The sequence below is a fragment of the Protopterus annectens genome, chromosome 2.part0 (assembly GCF_019279795.1).
Source record: "Protopterus annectens isolate FY-2018-M chromosome 2.part0, PAN1.0, whole genome shotgun sequence".
NCBI lineage: Eukaryota > Metazoa > Chordata > Ceratodontiformes > Protopteridae > Protopterus > Protopterus annectens.
In genome coordinates this window covers 6,610,705-6,634,420 of record NC_056728.1, presented here as the reverse complement: position 1 = coordinate 6,634,420, position 23,716 = coordinate 6,610,705, and the positions used below count along the sequence as shown (strand labels likewise).

Here is a 23,716-nt window from a genome sequence, read left to right as displayed (position 1 = left end):
CAACTAGTGCAAGGAACCAGATTTGACAATTCTGCCAAAATAAAAGCTTATTCTTGTAGAATTTGAGTTGCTTGTATTGTTCCATACAGCAATAAGATATTTCACATACTAAAAAAAATTATGTACTTACCCGTTCCATGTGAGTTGTTCAACTCACCTTGATTCTTACACATGGGTTCGGAGCCGATCCCTAGGCTCCAAGTCGGCCGCTTTCACAAGCTCGAGGTTATAGAGTAGCTCGAGGCCAAGTCCCTATCCCATGATGCACTCTGCCTCACCTCAGATCTAGTTTGCTGATCCCAACATGTATAACATAATAAACATATAAACATTATTCCAGACGGAGTAAGAAATCCTATAACAAGACCCACCCGTTCTTCAAGAAGCCTGGAGGGAGAAGGCAGGTGGGAATCTAAGAATGAAAGCGAGATGAACAACTTACATGGAACATTATGGTAAGTACATAACTTCCTTATGTGAAGTTGTTCAATCTCACCGTTCATTCTTACACATGGATAGTGTCCCAAGCACCATTCATCTTGGGTAGCTCACGGGAGTATATTCCTGAGGACAGTGGGACCAAAGGAAGCCCTGTCCCCAGAGGCCCCCATCTAGTTTGTAATGCGTAATGAAGGTATGAGACTTAGACCAAGTGGCAGCTGCACATATCGTGTACAAAGGCAGCCTAGCCGTATAAGCTGAGGAAGTAGAAACAGCCCTAGTAGAATGAGCTTTCACGCTGTGCTCTAATAGTTGATTCACGGAGTAATATGTGAATTTTGTGCAGTCAACCATTTGGAAAGAGTAACTTTTGATACTGGTAGCCCTTTCTTGGTGTCAACATGGGAAAACCATCTTCTTGGTAGCCATTACATCAGCACAGAGTGTCCGAACTTCAGGCCCTGTCAAACCCCCATATTTGACTTTTCACCCCGACAGAGTGTTGCTGAGGACTAACCCTTTCTTCCTTCCAAAGGTATGTTCGGAGGCTAATCTGAACCAAACTATTGAACTACCAATTTTCTTCAGTAACCATTCCAACAAGTTGGAGTACATGTTGCATGAACTTGATGTTCACAGGCAGCGAAGATTCTATTCGGATAGAACAAAAGAATTTAGAAAATCAGAACAACTTTTTGTTTTCCAAGACAGAAATTTTAGTTGGCAGGATGATGCAGGCTCAAAAGGAGGAAGAATAATCCTTGATAAAACAAAATTCAGATTCCAGGTAGTAAAAGGTTGTCTAACTGGTGGTCTAAGATGTATGATACCTTTTAAGAAGGCTCTACATAACCTGTGAGGCATTAGATTAGAACCTTTAGATCAGAGGTGAAAATCTGAAATTGCAGCCAATTGAACTCGTATGGTGGCAGCTGCAGCATCTTCATTAAAAAGCTTAGTCAGAACTGTAAAATGCTAGCAATTGGGGTGACATACAGGTCAATATTATTTTGCCAAGCCCAAAAAGCAAATTGCTTCCATTTGCTGGCATACAACTTTCTGGTGGAAGCTTTATGAGAGGATATAAGGATACGCTGTAGCTCCGGGGAAAAACTGTGTGACCTGGCTATGTTGGAAATTGGAGCAGCCAAGCTGTCAATCTGAGGGAATGAAGAGAATGATGAAGAGCCCCTGAAGAATGTGTCAAGAGATCTGGAACGGGGTCCAGAATCCAAGGTTCCTCTAGTTGGTAGAGTCAAAGGATGGGGAACCAGATCTGTCAAGGCCAATATGGGGCTATTAGAATTACAGTCCTCCCCAGGGCTTTGGCTTTCTACAAGAATTTTGGAATTGGTGGAAAAGCATATAGGAGTCCCAGGGGCCAAGCGTGTACGAGAGAATCCCTTGGGTTCTTCCCTAGTGGGGGATTCAGGGCAAAGTAGCTTCTGCATTTGGCATTCATGGGGGATGCAAACAGGTCATAGCAAGGCAGGCCCCATCAGTGGAAAATCATCTCCGCAACATCGTCTTTGAGGGACCACTCATGCGGCATCAGAATGGCTCTGCTCATTTTGTCCGTGATCACATTCCAAGGGATGTGCATCGCTATCAGAAAGCACCCGGTGGATACTGCCCACTGCTAGACTCTCAGGGCCTCTCAACATAAGGGGTAAGACTTGGTTCCCCCTTGCTTGTTAATATATCAGACCACTGACATGTTGTAGGTCTGAATCGCAATCGGTCCCAGAGGAAGAGAGTCTTGGAAATACTGCAACGCCAAAAGTACCGCTCTCATCTCCAGAACAGTTGTGTGCAACTGTGACTCTCTCTCTGACCAGGTGCCTTGGGCTGTTCTTCCCTGAAAAAGCCCCCCTCCACCCTATCAGAGAAGCATCCGTGGTCACAGTGGCTGATGGCAGGGGAAGAACAAACTGTTACATGGTGGCTGGTCAACCACCACTGAAGATCCCTTCTGCATGAATCTTTAATCATTATCAAGAATGACATCGGAAGTTGTTGGTATGACCACTGGGTGAAGAGTAACCATTGAAGTATTCTCATGTGCATATGCCCCAGAGGAACTGCTGTGAGCGTTGCTGCCATAGTACCTAGTAGTTTCAACACTTGAGAAGCTGGTACTTTTTTGTTTGTCAAAATGTCTGATACCTGTTGTCGAAGAGTGACTACTCTATCCAATGGCAATTTTACCATGGTGGTGGTGGTGTCTAAGTCTGCTCTAATAAAGGAGATACGCTGCGATGGTGAAAACGCAGACTTGTCAAAATTTATAGTTATTCCTAACTGAGAGCACAAATTGAGTGTGTGATCCCTGGATTGACATAGCTGATGCCTGGAGGTGGCGGTGAGGAGCCAGTCATCCAGATACGGAAACACACTGAATCCTAGATGCCTCAGGTGAGCCGTAACCACTGCCATTCATTTGGTAAACACTCTGGGGGCTGTTGCAAGACCAAAGGGCAGTGCTCTGAACTGACAGTGAGTGGCTCCCAGCCGGAAACGCAAGTGATCTCTGGATGGTCTGGCCATTTTGATATGATAGTACACATCCTTGAGATGTATAGAGCACATCCAATCGCCCGTTCCTAGAAACCTAAGAATCGATTGAAGCGTGACCATCCAGAACTTCTTCTTTACAAAGGTGTTGAGTCTGCTGAGGTACAAGATGGGCCTCCAGTCCCCTGTTTTCTTTGGAACTAAAAAGAATCTGGAGTAGGTTCCGGATCCTATTTGGTCTGCTGGGACTGGCTGGATGACTCTTTTCCTGCAGTCTTTAAATTTCTATAGCTGCTTAATCCCTGAGACTGGGTGGAATGTCTGGGATTTTCCTTCGTATGGGGGGGGGGGGGGTTCTGAGAACGGAATGGCATAACTTCTGGTAACAATTCTTTGTACCCAGAATCTTTTGTAATTTCTAGCCAGGGGTCTGGATACAAAGAAAAGTGACCCCCAACTACCTCTAGATTAGGACAGTCGGTCCTCCATTTAGGAGCGCTGGCAGGGCTTGCCAAAGAACTGATCCCTGTCTCCCTGGTTTTGCGGACCCCCTCTGCCGCCCGAGTGGCGTCTTCCATTATTACCCCTTCCTCTGTCCCTGGAGGGGGGTTCACTATGTGTGTTCTGAAAAGCTCCTTCTGGAACCACATTTTTCCTCCCTTTTGCCCTTTGGGGTAAGGTCTAGTAGGGGTGGAAAAACAGACTCCTATGGCAGATACAGTCTTTCCATCTTGTTCACACCTAGTGAGGGTCTCCTTGACTTTAGGCCAGAAAAGGGACGAGCCATCAAATGGGGTAATAACGAAGGAAGACTTGAAGCCTTCCACAAAGGAGCATAAGTGCATCCAGGAATGTCTCCTAAGAGCTATTGCTGAACCCGCTGCCCAACTCGAACCATCGGCTGCATAAGAAATGAGCCGCATGGACAAGTTAACTATGGAATTAAGGGTATGGAGTTGGGATGTCACCTTATCAGGGACACCTTCAGCTATAATACCCTGTAGAGCATCTCCAAGCTCTTTAAGGAGATCTCTTTGAAGATGGGTAAAATGTGTCAGATAGTTGAGCGATCGCATAGCAAAAGTCGCTGAACTAAAAATGCGTTTCCCATACCTGTCCATAATCCTGGAATCTCTATTAGGAGGATGGACAGTAGAAGAGGTTTCAGACATCTCTTTCTTGGTGGCCGCCGCCGCCACCACCATGGCATCAACTGGCACTCCTTTGGTAAGGAACATTTTATCCTGTGGCGATGTAATAAATGTTTTGGGCCTCCAAGGGACAGGTTCCACGGTATCAGGAGACACTCACGCCCTTCGAGCAACCAACTCCATTAGTTCATCGAAGGGTGGTCACCAAGGAGGTGGAGGATTGAGACCCAAAAGCCTTCAGAAGCACCGATTCATCATCAGTAGGGCTAATAGACTGCCAGTCACCCCTCTGTTTCAGGACTTCAAGGATATCAGCAAAGGAGATATCCACCGAGGGGGACCGTGGGGACCCTTCTGACTCCTCTAAGTCGGTGTCAAATGTGACAGACTCCTGTGGGGAGTCTAAATGCTTCCTCTTGCAAAGCTTCTTCCTGGGAACCTCATCAGTGGGAGCTACTGGTGGTGTCTCAGTAGAACATGGGTCACCCAATAGGTCTACCTAAGGCTCTGGGGCTCGACACTTTACAGGGACCTGTGATGTAGAGGCAGAAAGCGGCACTTTCGGGGATGAGGAGGAAGGCTGTGGGAGTCTTGGAAGACATAACTCTCCTCATGGCATCAAAGGCGCCACTGTTCCGATTCGAGGAAGTAGCCAGTTTTGAAGAAGATGGCATCCTCCCCGGCGCCGACACAGTGGGCTCCGACCCAGAGGAAGGAGCCGAGCTCATCCATGCTGTAGCTCTGAGCAGAAGGGTCGGAACTGACCTATTGGTTTGACTCTCCCTCCAGAAACGACCAGAGAGTGTTGGCTCCCAGACTCCTCGAACGGCACAGAAGTGGTCTGAGTTGACAGAGCCGATGGCACTGGAACAGGTTTCAGCTCCGAAGGTTCCACAATCATCAGTTCCTCCTCCCCTGGCTCCAAAGGCCCGGCTTGGCTCGAGGGAGGCATATACAGTAGGTAAACAGTCTTCGGCTCCAAAACCAGTTGGGCCGAAGTAGATAATTTGGCTAGTGCTGGATTCTCAAGGAGCCTCTGCACCACGCGGGTCCACATCAGACGAAGCCACCAATTGTAAAATAGGTGATCTCAAAGTTTCAGAGACCAGTTCCAATAACGGGGATCGGCTCCGAAAAACAAGCTCAGTGCTCGGTTCCGAAAACTGCAGAACTGGCGACCGCACCTTCTCAACAAGTCTCAGAGCCGGAGACTTCGGCTCTGAAGAAGCTTTCGAAGATTTTGATCCCTTCGAAGGTTGCGAAGTCTGGTCGGCCTTGTCCAGCGATTTTTGGAAATCTGGTTTTAGCAAACCCCTGTCTACCAGTTTCCTCCTGCGTTCCAGCAAGACCCTGCTGCTAAAAGAATGACAAATGGACTGCCCCCAAACAGTACACACAACTGACATGCAAATCTGTGATTGACATTTTCTGCCCACACTTAGGGCATTTCTTGAATCCAGACTTTGTTTTTCTTTCTCCTTAAGATTCGCCATAATGCAATGCCTAAGTTATCTATGTATCTACATAAACTGTCTAGACACAGCACCACTCTAGAAAAGAATAAACCAATCTAAATAGAATAACTATAGCACACACTAAGAAAATGCTAAAGCTGCAAGAAGCTAACAGCTACAACTATCACGCTAACTCTTAAACTGCAAAAATTTTAAACTACTAAACTTCTAAAGTCTAAACTTTAAAACAGGATAGGGAAGAACTTAAATATGACCAACAAGGGCCTAAGAGCAGCCACTCTATAAAGACAAAAAACTTGTCAAAAAGAGAAAAAGGACAATGCCTAAACAAAAGCTAAGGCTAACTAGCCAAGAAACACACTTATATTTGTAAGAACAAACTAAGTTCACTGTCTAATAGTAATTGAAAAAGGTAATACTGGCTCAAGCTCCACTCTCGACCTCCGATCTGTTGCAGAGGCAAACTAGATTTGAGGTGAGGCAGAGAGCATCATGGGACAGGAACTTGGCCTCAAGCTAGTCTAAAACCTCGAGCTTGTGAAAGCGGCCGACTCGGAACCGAAGGATCGGCTCCGAACCCATGCGTAAGAATGAACAGCGAGATTGAACAACTTCACATTGTTTTATTTAACTATCACAGGAAATATTTTTTTGTCCTAAAAATCTCAGGACATTCACTATTTTTTATGTTTTTTGGCAGGACACAACTACCCAAATACGGACTATCCTGAGCCAACAGGAACAGGTGGCAACCCTATTACTTCTCTGCTATAACTTAGAAGCTTAAATTTTTGTTTGGGTTGTACTTTTTCTTTTCAAGTAATAGACCGATCTGACCCTGCTGCAGTCTCTGATACAATTTCCCTTAGTGCATTTTTAAGTAGAGGCCTTTTTCTGCCAGTCTCTAGGCTGACTTCTTTTTATCATTTTAAATGCTGAGCCTTTTGGTAAAAGTCACATTCGCTATCAGTTCCATTCCTTCACTGATTTAATTTCAGTATTTTAAAAGGCACCTTTTGACAAGACTCAGTAGATTTTGGCCCCTTTTTTGTCTTGTAGCCCTGATTTTTTTTTTGGTGGGGCTACATTTCTGACAGCATATATGTCTAAACCCTTCCTCCACAGCTTTCACAATTCTTTAAACTTGGGGAAATTTTTGATTAACTTATCACAAGGGAAACTGGGCAACCAGAGCTGCAGTATGTAAAACTTTACTCAACAGTCTGCATTTTTATTTGTGTGGCAGGGTACTCCCTTCTTGTCTCTATTAAATGTATCACTTCAATGTTATGCTTTCTAGTTGCTCTATGCTTCGAAACATATTTGTAAACATTTTTATTAAACATGACATTTTAAAAAAATGACACGTACATTTCAAAGAAACTGAAAAGACAAACCATAACAGCCCCTCCTTGTGTTATTTTCATGGAGTATTAATATGTTTTCTTTTTAACACTTTTCATTCACTTCAACATTGTAGACATTGCTCAGTTCCTACCTTCCCTTACATTTCACTCAGCTTCGTGAATACACTTACAAGTATACTGTGATTTAATTAGTGGAATCAATCTTAGCAATTATTACACTTCATACGTTTGCTACTAGCTCAATGACAGAAGACAGACTCTATACTTCTAAACATTAGCGATTCAACACTCAAACACCTTTTGTTTATCAGACTGCAGATTAACATTAACAGCTTTTTACAGACCTAGTATTGCTGTTATTAACTGTGCAATGATGACATGATACACGACAGAACTGCACTGTGTAGTTTTGAACTGAAAACTAACAGGTCATAAATGTATAATTTTCAGACTAATCATTATGGAGTGTTTTTGGTACTGCCAATGCAAGTTAGCGTGTTTACATAATGCTTCACTGCTAACAAATGATTTCTTAAGATACTGAATTTAAAAAGTGAAAGACAAAGCAATGTTAAAATCAGGTTGATGGTGCACCAGTAATAGTTAAAGTTCTGTTTATCATTCTAGATGTATGTACAACTGGAATATATCAGTTTGTAGTTTTATCTAATAAAAAGGTGTTAAAAACAGAAACTGTATTACTCAGTGAAGTCAGTCCTAAGCATTAACAATTACTGATTTCTGCACTGCAAGTTAAAAGAAAAACAATTACTGTACAAAGGTGTCAAAAGACACAATTTTACTTCTTTACTGGTTGAAAAAAAGAAACTGGAAAACAAATTTGTTGCCACATTCTAAAAATATTAGAGAACATACATGCAAAAATATGGCAAATATAATCAATAGATGTATTTGCAGAATATCTAAAACAGGCAATACACACATCTAGATAGGAAAATCTCCAGTGGGAGTTTTATGTGCCTGACAACTAACTCACCTATAGCAAGAACCCTTCACTACATAAACTAAGGTGCTTTTCTGTATTCCTTAGACATGCTTTCTAACGAAATCCAAGGACGACCAAAGCTCGCAGAACTTATTACCTGTTCAAACTCAGAATTCTATACAAGTTAAAAAATAAATTAATTAATAAAACACAAAACAAAAAATAACAAAGAATGCACATCTTCATACCACACAACAGTTTTCATGTACTTACACTTTATAGCTCGAAAGCGAGGAATAAATGTAGGTGACCCAGGCCCAACTTCAAACACATTTCTCCTCCTGCCCAAACCAGGAGAGGCTTGCACAGTGATCTTGTGTTTAAAATCTGTCAAAACACAATAATAAAAAAAACAACCATGAATACTTAAAAGCACAATCTTTCTTTTTCTCAGGTGTACAACATACACAGCTTAATATGTTTCTGTGCTACACTGTCAAGAACTTCTGTCCCCTATGGGTGGCCCTACAAGGTGTAGTCCATAAAACTACCTAAATAGATTGGACGGCGCAGTGGTAACATTCTTGCCTCACAGCAAGAGGTTCTCCAGTTTGATTCTCGATTGGGATGCCTTCTGTGCGGAATCTGCATGTCCTCTCTCTGTTTCCTCCGGGTGCTCTGGTTTCCTCCCACGTCAGATAGACATGTGTCTGGAGTGTTTCTCCCTGGGCCTCCATTGAAAATTGGCTTTGTTCCAAGTCAGACTTTCCCAGTCAACAAATGTTAAGTAAATAAATAAATATGCACCATACAACAGTGTACACTTTAGTAATTACACCCACCTTTCTCATGCCTCATGCACTCCCTGAGACCCCTTGTCTTTTCAATCACACAGATACAGCCTTCAGTGAATCCATATTAACACCCCAGTACCTCATTAGGTACATACTAGCCTACTGGCCTAGCCTTTATTCCTATGGTAGATTTTAGCCGTTATATTTTGTGTACAAATAAGGAGTACTTGATTTTTATTTGATTAAAAAATAATCACAGAAAAAATGCTGCACATTTTATAGTTGGCTATAAATCTATGTATATTATCCACATGATATAGGAGTGCGAACCAGTGCACACACATCGATTGTGTGCGTGTGTGTCTATATACACACACACACACACGTGAATATGTGTATATGCCTATGTATGTAGTGTACACAGTGCACGTCACAATTTATATAAATGAATATGTGTATATAGTAGGTACTTGATGCACATCACAATTACAACTTAACAGTACTACCTGCGTACCTGACATATGCCACTACTAACACCCTAGATATACTCTGTGCGTATAGAGTTCCAAACTTACTTTATCAATAAAAGGCACACAGTCCATCTAGTATGCTATGCTCCCATCTGAACTGCTCCCAGTTTAGCACTGAAGATGTTCCATCACCCATATGTAAAATCAAAACTTCTTACCTGGATACACATGGTTTAGAATATTTCTAGGCAAAAAAAAAAACAAAGCTTCACTCTTCAAAGTCAGAGCTGCAAACAGGTTTCAGAGCAAAACACTTCACTGAAGCTTTTCTTAATGCATCATTGCAGCCTGGCCCCAACATTTCAACAAGACAATTTTCTGGGATCCTATGTCATGAGTTGGAAAGACACTACTGAATGGATATGTCCAGAAAACTGACCAGTGACTACCTATTTTTTTTTTGTTTTTTCAGTACAGCTAAAAACCAAAATCTTTTAGTCCTCTTCCCTAATGGGGTATTCCAAGAATACCAATGGTAATAAGCTAGAATAAACATGAAGTCCCGCGGTAGTGGTGCTGCAGTAGCATTGTCACCTCACAGCAAGACGTTGTCCCGTTCGATTCTCAGCTAGAGCGTCTTCTGTGTAGAGGCATGCGTGAATGGGCGTGCCTTAGTTGAAGGTTGTGCGTCAGGGCTGGTAACTTGGCACGTAAAAATCCACTACCAAACATTAGCGGACCGGAGTTCCGCTGTGGCGACCCCCAACCGGGATAAGCCGAAAGACACAACAACAACAAAAAAAAAAAACATGAAACAACCCAGTTAACAGTCTGAACAGACATTTATAAATACATTAATGGAATTTCTGCAAGAACATTTCTACCCAAATGTTTAACCCACCCATTTTCACCAAAAGGGTCATCTGTTGCCTGTATGGAAGAACATTTTTCATGGCATATGTTTTCAAGGCAAGGTCACAAAATTATTACACTGAAAAAAATCATTATATAAAGATTATGAAAATTCGGTATTATCATTTCAGTTTCTCCAGAACCAATCTATACATATCACCTCACGAGTGTGACTGATGTCTCTCTCAACTATTGCTAAACATTTTCTTTACAATAAAAAGAATGGATTTCTCATGTATACTCATCTTTCTCAGCAAAGTTGAAAATGCCCGCTTTTTTTCATTCATGAGGGAAGAGTCATAGGAAGGGTTATTTGAAACTCTTATAAAAATACTACTAAAACAGAAACATGATGCTGTTCAATATGTTACAGACACTTAAAGAGTACAGTTTACAACATTTAAACATACAATATCTATTTTTCTAGCTGTATCCCAAATTCATTCTTTCTTTCCCAAAAGAAAACTGTTTTGGTATCAGACTACACAGGGTGAATTTGAAGTTAGGGCAATTAAAAAAATAAGAAGTTATGTACCTACCATAACGTTCCATGTTAGTTGTCTTCTCTCGCCTTCTTTCTTGCTTGATGGGTTCGGAGCCGATCCCTCGGCTCCGACTCGGCACTTGCTTTAGCTCGAGAACTCCTTTTACCAGCTCGAGGCAGCCCCATATCCCATGATGCAAGGCAGGAAGTACCCAGATCTCGTTTGTTGACAAAGGGCAATAACACCAAGCATAAACAATACTTCCCAAAGGAAGAAGAAACTTACAAATGGAAAAAGGACCAGGTCTGAATGGTCTTTAGCATTATAGTTTCTTATACAAGGTCTGTCCAGGCCAGGGGAAGGAGGGAGGGTCGCAAGAAAGAAGGCGAGAGAAGACAACTAACATGGAACGTTATGGTAGGTACATAACTTCTTAATGTTAAGTTGTCAATCTCGCCTTCATTCTTGCTTGATGGGACCGCGCCCCTAGCACCTCTATCCTGGGTGGCTCAATGGAACAAACTCTTGAGGACTGTAGAGCCAAAACTGGCTCTGTCCCTGGAGGCCAAGTCCAATTTGTAATGGGAAACAAAAGTGTGAGGAGTGGCCCAAGTGGCCGCTGCACAAATAGTGTCCAAAGGCAGTCTAGCTTGAAAAGCTGTAGAAGTAGCTAAACTCCTAGTTGAATGTGCTTTAGGTTTTGAGCACAGCTGTTTTCCCCTGATAGTATAAATTTCAGTGATGACCGAAGAAAGCCATCTGGACAAAGTCACTTTAGAAACAGGAAGGCCTTTTTTATTATCCGCATAGGAAACAAAAAGTTGATCAGATTTTCTAAATTTTTTTGTTCTGTCCAAATAATATCTAAGCTGACGGTGGACGTCAAGATAATGTAGCTTTTGTTCAGCTCTATCTGAATAGTTAGGAAAAATACAGGAGATCAATAGATTGATTCAGATTGTTTTGAAGCGACCTTAGGTAAAAGGATGGATTAGTTCTCAAAGATACTCTGTCTTTGTGAAAAATCAAATAGGGGGGTCGAACCGAAAGAGCATGAAGTTCAGACACCCTCCTGGCAGATGTAATAGCCACTAGGAATAAAGTTTTCCAAGAAAGATATTTCAGGGAACAAGAAACAGCTGGCTCGAAGGGGGGAAGAATCAAGGATGTCAGCACTAAATTTAGATCCCACTGAGGTGGAGGATTCCTGACTGGAGGCTTTAGTAGGAAAATTCCTTTCAAGAAGGCCCTGCAGAGCCTATGGGACATAATATTATGATCTGCTATCCCGACATGAAAATTAGAAATAGCAGCCAACTGAACTCTGACTGTGGAAGAAGAGGAGCCTGCATGAAAAATCTCTGCTAAGAAGTCCAGAACTGCCTGAACAGGGGCAGTAAAAGGATCAATATTTTGGGCCTTAGCCCAATAAGAGAAACGTTTCCATTTGCTTGTGTAAATCCTCCTGGTAGAGGATTTTAGTGAAGTTACTATGATATCTCTAACTGGGTTAGAGATCAAAGGAAGCCTGGCTAAGGAAGGAAGTGGAGCAACCATGCTGTGAGGTTGAGAGAAGGGATTGACCGGTGCAGCTGACCGGATTGGTGAATCAGTAGATCTGGCACTGGGTCCAGATGCCACGGCTGCACCAAAAGGTGATGATGGAGGAACGGGAACCAAACTTGTCGAGGCCAGTAAGGGCAATGAGAATCAATTTGGCTCTCAAACGGTAGCTTTCTGGATCACCTGAGGGATCAGAGGAAATGGAGGAAGGCATAAAGATGTCCCTGGGGCCTATCCTGGGTCAGAGCGTCTCTGGGGCGATGGCCTCATAGAGGGAAGAGGCTGAAGAAGTCTGGACATTTGCTGTTTTGGGGAGTAGCAAAAAGATCGCAACATGGACGACCCCATTCCAGAAAAATCTCTTCCGCTATGGATTGCTTGAGAGACCAGTCGTGAGGCATGAGAATAGCTCTGCTCAATCTGTCCGCTATAATGTTGGTTTTCCCAGGGATATGCGTTGCTACCAGAAACCGATGAGAGGAGATCGCCCATTGCCATAGTCTGAGCGCTTCTCGACACAAGGGGTAGGACTTGGTTCCGCCCTGTTTGTTGATATACCAAACTACAGACATGTTGTCTGTGTGGACTGCAATTGTCCCTACGGGAAGAAAGTCGTTGAGGGCTTGCAACGTTAAAAGCACTGCTCTCATCTCCAGGACATTTATGTGCAGATGGTACTCGAACGGTTGCCACGTCCCATGAACCATCCTGCCCTGATAATGACCCCCCCACCCGATCAGGGAGGCATCCGTGGTGACAGTGGCTATCGGGACGGAGGTACAAAGCACCTGCCTTGGTGAACCTGAGACGATGTGATCCACCAAGCAAGATGTTCTTTGCATGTTTGTGTCACCAGAATCTGGTGATGCATTGGGAGTTGCTGGTATGACCACTGTGTGAACAGCATCCACTGAAGGAGGCGCATGTAGAATCGGGCCAGGGAAGAAGAGTGATGGCCGCAGCCATAAGACCTAATACCTTTAGAACCATTCTGGCCTGTACCTTCTTGCTGGCCAGAATGATCCTGACATGAGTCTGAATGTCTGAAACTCTTTGTTCTGTAAGGGTAGCTGACATCCGAACAGTGTTTAAGTTTGCGCCTATGAAGGTAATAGACTGGCAGGGCGATAAGGATGACTTTTCGTAGTTGACTGAGATGCCCAAATGAGAACAAAGGTCTATTGTGTAATCCCTGGCTTGTATAAGCTGATGCCTGGTGGTGGCTGACAGGAGCCAGTCGTCGAGATACGGAAACACCTGGAATCCTTGACGTCTCAGGTGAGCCGTGACCACTGCCATGCATTTGGTGAACACTCTGGGGGCTGTAGTGAGACCAAAGGGCAGGGCTCTGAACTGGAAATGACTGGACCCCAGCCGAAAGCGGAGAAATCTCCTGGAGCGTCTGTGAATTTTGATGTGATAGCACGCATCCTGAAGATCTATTGAGCACATCCAGTTGTCCTTCTGTAAGAAGGGCAGAACTGACTGAAGAGTGACCATTCGAATCTTGTCTTCCTGACAGACTTGTTGAGTCTGCTGAGATCCAATATTGGTCTCCAGTCTCCCGTCTTTTGGGGACCAAAAGAACCTTGAGTAGATTCCGGCTCTGAATGGTCTATTGTAACTGGCTGAATGGCTCTTTTGCAGTAGTTTTGCGATCTCTAACTCTGCAATGTCCCTTAGACCGGTGGTACATCTGGAAGGGAACTTGAGGGGAAGGGACTTTCCTCGAAAGGAATTATGTAACCCTTGGATATGATCGACTGTACCCATCTGTCTTGAGTGAGGGAATGCCAGGCTTCTGGGTACAGTGATAATCTTCCTGACTGCCTCCAAGGAGGGACAGCCGGGCAACACCTCAGGGATGCTGAAAGGGCTTCTCGAAGAGACTCCCTGTTGCCCCGATTCTTGGACCCCTCTGCCTCTAGAGCGGCTGTTGTTGTTACCCCTCTGCCTCTAGGGGTAAACTGACCACGTGAATCGGCGTGACTCCTTGGGATTTACGGAACCACATCTTCCCACCCTTCTGTCCTTTGCGATAAGGCCTAGAAGGGGTGGGAAAACGGACTCCAACAGCAGAAAGAGTCTTGCCGTCCTGCTCACACCTGGTCAAGGTTTCCTTCACCTGAGGGCCAAACAAAGCTGACCCATCAAAGGGAGAATTTGTGAAGGACGCCTTAAAGGGATCCGCAAAATCACATAGCCGCATCCAGGCTTGGCGTCTAAGAGCCACACCTGTGCCTGCGGCTCTACCGCTCCATCAGCAGCATAAGATATTAGCATGGAGGAGTTAGCAATGGAATTGAGGGTTCCTAGCTGCGAAGCAATCTTTTCTTGGGCCCCTGCAGCTGTAGGATCCTGAACTACTTCTCCCAGCTCCTTCAGGATATCTCTCTGGAGTCTGGTGAAGTGACAAAGATAATTCAGCAAACGCATAGCAAAGGTCGCTGAGGAAAACATCCGCTTGCACCTATCCATGGTCCTAGAGTCCTTATTAGGAGGATGGACGGGCACGGAAGGATCTGCAAGTTCCTTTTGGTGGCCGCAGCCACCACCATGGCATCAGCGGGGACACCCTTGGTAAGGAATTGTTTGTCACTAGGGGCAGTTATAAATTTAGAAGGCCTCCTAGGGACTGGCTCTACAGAGTCAGGAGCTGTCCACGCCTTCGTGCAATAACCTGCATAAGGGGGTCGAAGGCGGAGACACCCAGGAGGTGGAGGGCCGAGATCCAAACGCCTCTAGGTATACTGACTCATCCTCAGAGGGATTGTTGGTGGGCCAGTTTCCCTCTGTTTCAGAAGTTCTAGGATGTCTGAGAAGGAGACATCCTCAGAGGGGATCTAGGGGATCCCTCTGACTCATCAAAGTCAGTATCCAGTGACAGACTCAGGAGTCTACATGCTTCCTCTTACATCTCCTCTTCCTAGGACGATCTCCCCAAACATCTGCAGAATCCTCGGAAGAGGGAAATTCCCAATGGGGAAACCTGAGGTGGAGGATCTCTGGGTCCTGTAGCAAGAGAAGTGGCAGAGATGTCAACAGGTACAATAGAGGGAGGAGCTACGGGAAGAGACTGCTGACTGATACCAGTGGCCAGTACACTCTTCATCACCTCGAATGCTCCCCTCCCGGGCAGGTCCGAGAGACCCCGCTCCGAAGAGCTAGGAACTCCAGGGGCCACCGAAAGGGAAGTCTCCGAGGCAGATGTCGGAGCCGAGCTCACCAAGGCCGAGGCTCCAAGGGGAAGAGCGGGTTCGGACAAGGGTCCGATGCCACTCACCCCCTCGGAGGAGACCATGGAAGCCCGACCACCGAATCCCTCTAAGGAAGAGGAGATAAGAGTAGGGGCTGAAGGAACAGAAGGGGGTATCCGTCCTCCAGCCGTAGCAGTAACCATGCCCGAAGACTCCAACTCCAACTCCAAGCTCTGGGGTAGAGTTGAAGGAGGAACTGTAACGGGGTGTGGACCAACAGTCGTCTGCTGAGACGGACTGTGTAGCATTTGGGCCAGTACCTGTGACTTGAGCAATCTACTGACCACTCTCTAGGTCATGATCTGACAACCTGGATGACCTTGAAGATCGGCTCCGATGGCTCCGTTCGATAGAAGAGGCGAGGCAGGAGCCGAAAGTATCGGCCCCAAGGAAGGAGACCTCGACCTCTTCCTGGAATGGGTCATCGGAGCCGATATTACTGATCCTGTCGGCACCGATTTCTCGGAGCCGGCAGAACTCGATGTATCGGCTCCAGCCGGAGCCGATACAGCCACCAAAGTAACGGTGTCGGAGCCGATCGGAGCCGACACCGATGCCTGCACATGGGTGTCGGAGCCGATCGGAGCCGACACCGATGCCGTGCGTGGGTGTCGGTCGGAACCGACACCACAGTGGTCAGCAGATTCGGCACCGATAGCCATCGGCCGAAGCTTAGTGGATCCAGAATCGGCTTCCCCGAGCGATCTCGACTCTATACGAGTCGGAGCCGAGGCCACAGGCTTAGAAACAGAAGCCTGGGTCTTGGCAGATTTAGTTGATTTTGTGGGCCGACTTAGCCGGAGAGCCCTCCGGCTTAAGAAGACCCCTGAGAATCAACTTATTCGTCTCTCCTGCAGGACTCTCTGGCTGAAGGAGTGACAAATAGCACAGGAGTCCTGCAGGTGAAGAGGGCCCAAACAGTACAGGCAAGAAGTGTGATCGTCTGTCAGAGACATCTTCTGACAGCACGAGTCACACTTCTTAAAACCTGAAACCCTCTCTTTAGACATGGTGCCTAACAAAACACACACACACCAGTCCAATTAAATTAAAACTAATACCAAAAAGGTATTTAGTAAAAAATACCAACACACACACCCTAACAGGGGGGGGGATGGGATAGGGAAATTAACTGACTAAAAAAATTAAGAGAGACAGGGATTTCTGTCAGAAAAAGTTAAATTTAAAGTTAAACTATCAAAACAAATAGTTTTTAACTAAAAGGGGGCTTAAATGTCACAAATGTGAATTACTTACCAGGAGCTGGTAAAGAGAAGACCTCCCAAGCGAAGCGGCAAACGAGATCTGGGTACTTCCTGCCTTGCATCATGGGATATGGGGCTGCCTCGAGCTGGTAAAAGGAGTTCTCGAACTAAAGCAAGTGCCGAGTCGGAGCCGAGGGATCGGCTCCGAACCCATCAAGCAAGAATGAAGGCGAGATTGACAACTTAACATCTATAGATTTATTCTAACAAGCAGGAGATGTAGCTGAAACAATTGCAGAATTAAAAAGACAGAATTCAGATGAATTCTGGAGGTCACAGATACAGAAAGCAATGAACACTCAAGACATACAGGAATACTGTGTAAAGATGGGCCCCAAACTTCACAGTGGCAGATACACAACTGCATCTTGAGCATGATGTTCTGTACACTAAATGACTACTGTGACTTACAGATGGGAGTTTCCTTGGGCATACATTCATCATCATCTTACCCTGAATGATGCACAGGGATGCATGACACACCTTGGTACTCAGCAGAAGTTCATGTGTTTGGACAAATATGAGCAATATCTCACATAGACATCACTGGTTCTCAACACAAGTGTGTATGTTTCTGTAATACACACACAAAAAAAACATCTATAGCACCTATACTTAAGCATCCTACTGTGGCAGTCACAGGTCACTACTAACAACATGATGTCATGCACATAGGTGCCCAGTAATATGTGCAGCAAGCATCATCCTTCTGTAATGTTGTCTTCATAATAGGCACACTGATACAATAACTCTTTAGAACACCCCTTGACCTGGATGTGGTTCCCCATTTATATTCATAAGCTGAAAAAATGCTATTGTATGCTATGTGCTTCCAGCATCACTGATTGGGATTCATAAAAAAAATGTGGTACTTATGTATTATTGCAACCACATTTCTAACCTGCAATAATTTATAACGTAATCGCGAAACAAGTTCATCTTGAAGTAAAAAGGGGTGTGTAAACTCCTAATTAGTTTTCTACGACACTGGATCTGAAACAGGAACAGGAGTAACAGAAAAATTCCTTTTCCTGGGTACCATCCTTTCCCGACACAACTTAATGGAACTTAGTAAAATCACGGTAGTAATTTGCATGGGTTTTGCACTGCAAAAAGATCAGTGAAACTAAAATATACAGTTGGCGATGCAGTTAATAACTGAAAGTAGTTGTTGGAAATAATAAAAAAGCACTTGTGTCTTAAAATGAAAAGCTTACTCTGAAGCATGCATCTCTCAGATCAATCCTCTCTAGACTGAGATTTCGATTAACATTACATGAAAAGAGGTGGTGCTGGCACTATGCCCCATAACCCCAATTAGCTAGATGTAATCAGGGAAAGAGAGACTACAGGTACAGTTCCCCTTGCAAACATTAAGGGAAAATACAGCCTTGCTTACTATGCTGTGTGCATTTTAATTTTGATCAGGGAGTGTAGTGTGTGTAGAAAAAGAAAGACTCAGTATTATAATTAACATGGTTGCGGTAATACCTCATATGTATATTCATTACATGATTTAACACAGCAATCTTATGCTAAGAGGGATTTCATTTTTATGATTATTTCTCCATTAGGCTGTGTACACTGTAGAACATGGAAGGAATAAATAATACAAACAAGGTGCTGACAGGAAAGCATGGTTGTGAATGCAGAGAAATGTGGTTGCAATAATATGTAAGTACCACAAATTCCAGTTCTTATGCATGTTGGCAGTGCTTGGGCCATTACCATAAAATGGTAATAAGGGAATCTAGTGCTATGCAGGCTCCCATTGGTGAGAACTCCCCAGTGTCACAGTGAGGGGTAGGAGAGGGTGCACGGTATGGTGGCGGACTTGCCTGACCCTTGCCAATAAGAACATTCCTTCCTTGAAAAAGTCTATTTCTGTGCCAGTATGTTGCACTGCACTGTATAAAGTCCAACATACTGGGAGGAGAAGTCCCTTAAGCTATACCATGGAGACTGGCCAATACTGCCATAGTGCTGAAAATAGCTAAGAATTCATGGGTGGGCTACTTAGAATAAGTTAATCAGTGGCTAGTTCACAATGGATCATGATCACACAGGGGGACCCTGCTCCACTGCCCAAAAATGTCCATCCGATCACAAAAGCCTTTATACTCTATTCTGTAGCATAAAAAGTCCTGCATAGTTATGTTAGCCTTTCATAAATGGGGCGCAAACACTTATTTCCTACCAGCATCTACTTTACTTTTTGTAGACAATGTGTGATATATGTTTCAGACTGGAGTTAAATGTTTCTTCTGCCCTACCTCATGAGGTAGGACACTACACAGCTGAAAAAAAAAGGAAGAATTCAATAGTAACATATAATGGCTATCATTCATTTCTGAACATGAAATCTTGGTATTGCCACCCAAAACTTAACAGCCCACATATGCACTTTCTATGTGATGGTTACATTTGTTTGGAATCTAATGAAATGGTTCGACTTAAACTCAAAAGGAAATGTTGCAGTAGCTCAGCAACCTTACTTTATCAGTAGGTAATAACACCCATGTATTCATCACATCAGTTGAGCTGTATGGATGTCTTTTGTGGTAAGAAGTGGAGTTTCCTTTTTTGATAGCCCAAGTTTAGTAAAATTCTGCACTCTCTCTCTAGTTTTCATACTAATTGACATATGCACCTCTGACCAGTACATACTGGAACATCCTGTGCTGATGAGAAGAATACATCCATGTCCTGCGGTCCTCAGTGTGACCTTGTAGTACTGAGTAACCATTAGCTTAAAGACAAACACGAGAAAACGTCACAAGAATATAAAAATTATACACATGCAGGACTTGTACGGAAATCCCTTAAAAGTTACTGGAAGGAGAAGCAGTCCACATAAAAGGGGATGTTGAGAGGGTAACAAGCACCCACTACAGAAAGCCTTCAATGCAATGCAGGTTAACTAACATGGTGAGCACTTATCTTCTGTATCTGACTCTGTAGGCCTTCTGGAGTGGACAACTGCTGTGAAGGATTATAATTAGTATAAATAAATCAAATTTAGGTCAGAGTTGAAGGCAGTCAGAAAGATAAGGGTATGTAACACAGGGTCGTAAAACACCAAAGTGCCACAGGAGTCCTTGTACATGGAATCACAGTTCAAGCAATAGTGCTTGGTGAATGTACAAGCCAATCGCTGAAGAGTCAAAGCAAAAATCTTAGCAAAGCTGTTTTTGAAGGAACACTTGTAGCAGCCCTTAGATGACAGCATTTTACAAAGTGTATTTATCCAGTTAATGTCAAAATGCACTGCAATTAACAATCTATTTAGAAAAGGTTGGCCTAACCATTACCACCCCCCCCCCCCAAGAAAAAAAAAATAACTAGTCTCAGTTCTTGAACTCATGCATCTAAATTCATTTTGGGTAAAACTTCATTTGGTACATCATGCATAAGATACACAGAGGTCTTTCTCATCTGCATTTACCTCTAGAAGGAAGACATGGAGATCAAGGGATTTGGTTAAAAGCAGTTCTGTCAGAACTTTTTATTGGCTTAGCCAAAAAGGCACCTGATGCTTCTGAAAGACCAAAGAATTTTCACAACACTAGGTTAATATTGTGACAACCAACTATGAAAAGTACAGAGAATTTGAATAGTCACTGCAAGATTTTTCCCACATCTAGTTTGCAGTGACTGCAGAGGTAATTGTACAACAGAATGGGGTGTACCAAACTGACCAAAGAGAAAACACACTGATCAAACATGCTTTCCAATCGCTGTTTTTTTTTAGACAGCATTCTATTGAATGTGTTTATTTGAAAAATTAACCAGGACCCAGCTTGCCAAAAAAAAGTGTATTCCAGCAGACAAATGTCAATGCTGTCAAATCACCTATTCAGAATTGTCAGTCAGCAAACCTTTCAATCTAAAAGTTCAAGACCCACGAAGAGACAGAGAGAAGGGTTCCGAAATATACTACTGCGAGATGGAAAAATATTGTTCACATTTCCCCGAATGCACATTACATCAAATGTGCAACCACAACCACCCCAAACACACCTCTACTACTAATAAATATCAGCTCCAAGGTCACTAGCCCATGTTCTCGCACTAAGTTAACATTTTTTTTTTTTTTTGCAGTTCATCAAAACAGTGAAAGCACTCAGCCCATTCACAGGCTGACCAAAAAACAGTCAATAAAAACAACAAATACCATATATATTTATATGTATATATATATATATATATATATATATATATATATATACATACACACACAGAGATAAAGAGAGACAGTGAGAGAAGGGGTCCTCTTAAGTGGGTCATACCTCTCAAGCTCTTAGTACACAAAATAAAACTGTGGGGTAGAACAAAGGCTCAGAATCAGGATATATTTTAAATATTGCTCTTACAACCTTAGAAAGTTAACAGAATGACAGGCTTTGCATTAACACTAATTTTCTAAAGAATATGAAGTCTGAAAATCAAATGTCTGTCACTATTTTGTGATTTCAAACCATAATGATTAGCCAGAAAAATCACAAATTTTAAGAACAGACCAAAACTATAAGGCAAAAATCTTGACATTCTGAGACAATCTGGACAGTTGAGTGGTATGAAGTAGGTGAGGATGCAGAACTCCTGAAAGGAACTGGTTAACCAGCCACTGTGGGCTACAGCTCTGATGTCCATAAGCTTATGATATAAACAGATGACAGCGACAGTAGAACTTTGAGAATATTCATCATAACCAATGATGTTGGAACAGAGTAATCACTGCCACAGACCCTTTGTAAAATGAACAGGATTAGCCACAGGGTGGTCAGTCTTCGAGCCATATCTGAAAGGCAGTAAAACATGCATGGGCAGTACAAGGTTACACTCCTTCTCATGGCAGTCAGCAAGAACATCAGCCATAAAGACGACTGTACTCACATCATCTGTTCGCTTTCTGGTACTTGAAACTCAGAACTTCACCATCAAGTGTACTACTTTTTCTGGTCTAAAGTTTAATGCACGACGACCCACCCCCCCAAAAAAAAAAAAAAAAAAAAACTGCTGACAGCAAAACAGTCTCTACAAGGTAAAAATTACACTCTAGAAAGAGTACATCCTTACCATTACAAATTCACAAACATGCACTGCCTCATTAACTAATATGTAGAGTATAAAAAGGCAGTACCCAGGGAGATGGTCTATGGTCAGACTGAGTACACTAACAGAACTGTACTACATTCATCATAAGGATCACTGCCTACAGGACCTTCATAAGATGAATGTGAGCACCAAACAGTCGGGGGTGGAGTTTGAACTTGGACATGAGAGGACAGTTGTTATATGCCTTTTAGCGATGTGCTGGGAAACTCTGATCTCCTTTTGGAATACACAATCTGTTGAACTTAGAAAGGTGTGTACAGAAATCAAAGTAACAACTTAAAAAAAAAAAAAAAAAAACTATGGGCCCTCTGAAGAGGTCTACAATTGCAGCTGGCAGTTATTACTGTAGTAAATTGTGCCCTCATCTACCTAATCTGGACTGATTGTGACATACTTGTCAAAGTAGATGACAGTTTACAAGCAAATTCGAAAGTGCTTCGTCAGTTGGCAACACTGCTTGCCAGACGGAAAGGAAGCAAACCGATCAGTTTGTATGACCTTCCCTGTGCTACTGATTCAATAACTACATTGCTGGTGCACGTCTGTGGTGGGCACAATCTTCTACCCCTTACACTCACGTTTCGGGTAGAAAACGGTTAGCTGAGTGGATCAAGTAAATTATCATTCAGTTTTCAAAGTAGTTGTGGAAATAAGTTTTTTCTTTTCTTGGAGGATACTTTATGCTTTGTAAAAGATGACAGAAGACTCCCTGCATATCACAGCCTGGAGTTCAAGGAGCGCTCTGGTTAAATTACTACTACTAGGAAATTACTCCTTCAGAATAAATATCTCAGTTCTGCTATACTAGCCCAACCAAAGGAAGACACAGTCAGCTTCTATGTGACAAAATTCAGATACTAGGCTGGGGATATGAGGCATCTAGGTGTGTGAAAACTATAGTAGGCCCCTTTAAGAGTTGTTTAACTGACATGTTAGTAGAAACTTAGGGATTCAGTGGGATGCAAGAAGAGATAACAGACATATGCACACTTACAAAAATGTTTGCTGGGCTTTGTTTAAACAGGTTCATGAGGCAACATGGGATTTAAAGTATGGCGCAAAATCTGGTGCCTACTCCCTTACTCTCATATCAGTGTGAAGACCTATCTCATTTATACAAATGCTGTTGCATATGGTTACTGCAAAGCATACTTGTATTTAAGATGAATGAGTTAGACATAATGCACATTCAACAAAAACCTTTACTAATGTTCTGAGAAGGAAGTAATGTGACAGAAAGACATCATTGCCGGTAACTCCCACTTAAGCATACAGCCATTGTAACATCACTAGAACATGAGACCACATATGTTGCATACCCCTTACTTTAAAAAGAAAGATGCAGTTTAATACAGTAATGCATAATGACTTTAAATATTTATACTATTGGTTTCATACGATACTGAGAGATACAAATAAATAAATAAAATGAAATTGTTTTTGTAAGTGACTAATTTAGAGTCCACACAAAAAGCCCATACACTATGCATAAGTTGCTGTTATACTGGTTTCACAATCAGTTTCTATATGCTGAATACCAAGGAGCAGTGGAATGATCAAGAACTTCAACCCTGCCTGACATACCAACTGATCAGTCTCAATCAGCTGCTGACGCTTCTTAAAGGAGAACTACCAAAATACCAAGTTTTTCTTCCCAAAATGTTATTTTTCTTCCCTGTAACCACATACAGAAAAAAGCATCATTTGGTAATTATTGCAATTGCTTTATGTCTGAACTTACTTCTATTTGCCTTTCTTTCCTCCATTTGTCTCATCATCTGTCACATCACGAAGGCTACCAAGAGTGGCAGAGTAATTAGGTTAGGTCACTTATTTCAACTACAAAGCCATTAAGAAAACAATGGCTCTTAAATAGTATTTAGATTTGCCTTATCAGTCACAGATTGCCAGCATCATACCGCAAATAATGTAGCCTGGAGTCTACACTTAATTTTCTG

General features: G+C 43.0%; 1 protein-coding gene across 1 annotated transcript in view; it reads right to left on the bottom strand.

Annotated features, from left to right (window-relative positions):
- Nucleotides 1–23,716, bottom strand: part of LOC122793690 (mitogen-activated protein kinase kinase kinase 10-like) — a 1,334,525-nt gene that overhangs the window by 289,104 nt on the left and 1,021,705 nt on the right. The window contains exon 7 of the mRNA XM_044061910.1: nucleotides 8,168–8,281. Within this exon, the coding sequence (XP_043917845.1) occupies nucleotides 8,168–8,281 (114 nt within the window). The remainder of the gene's footprint in view (nucleotides 1–8,167; nucleotides 8,282–23,716) is intronic.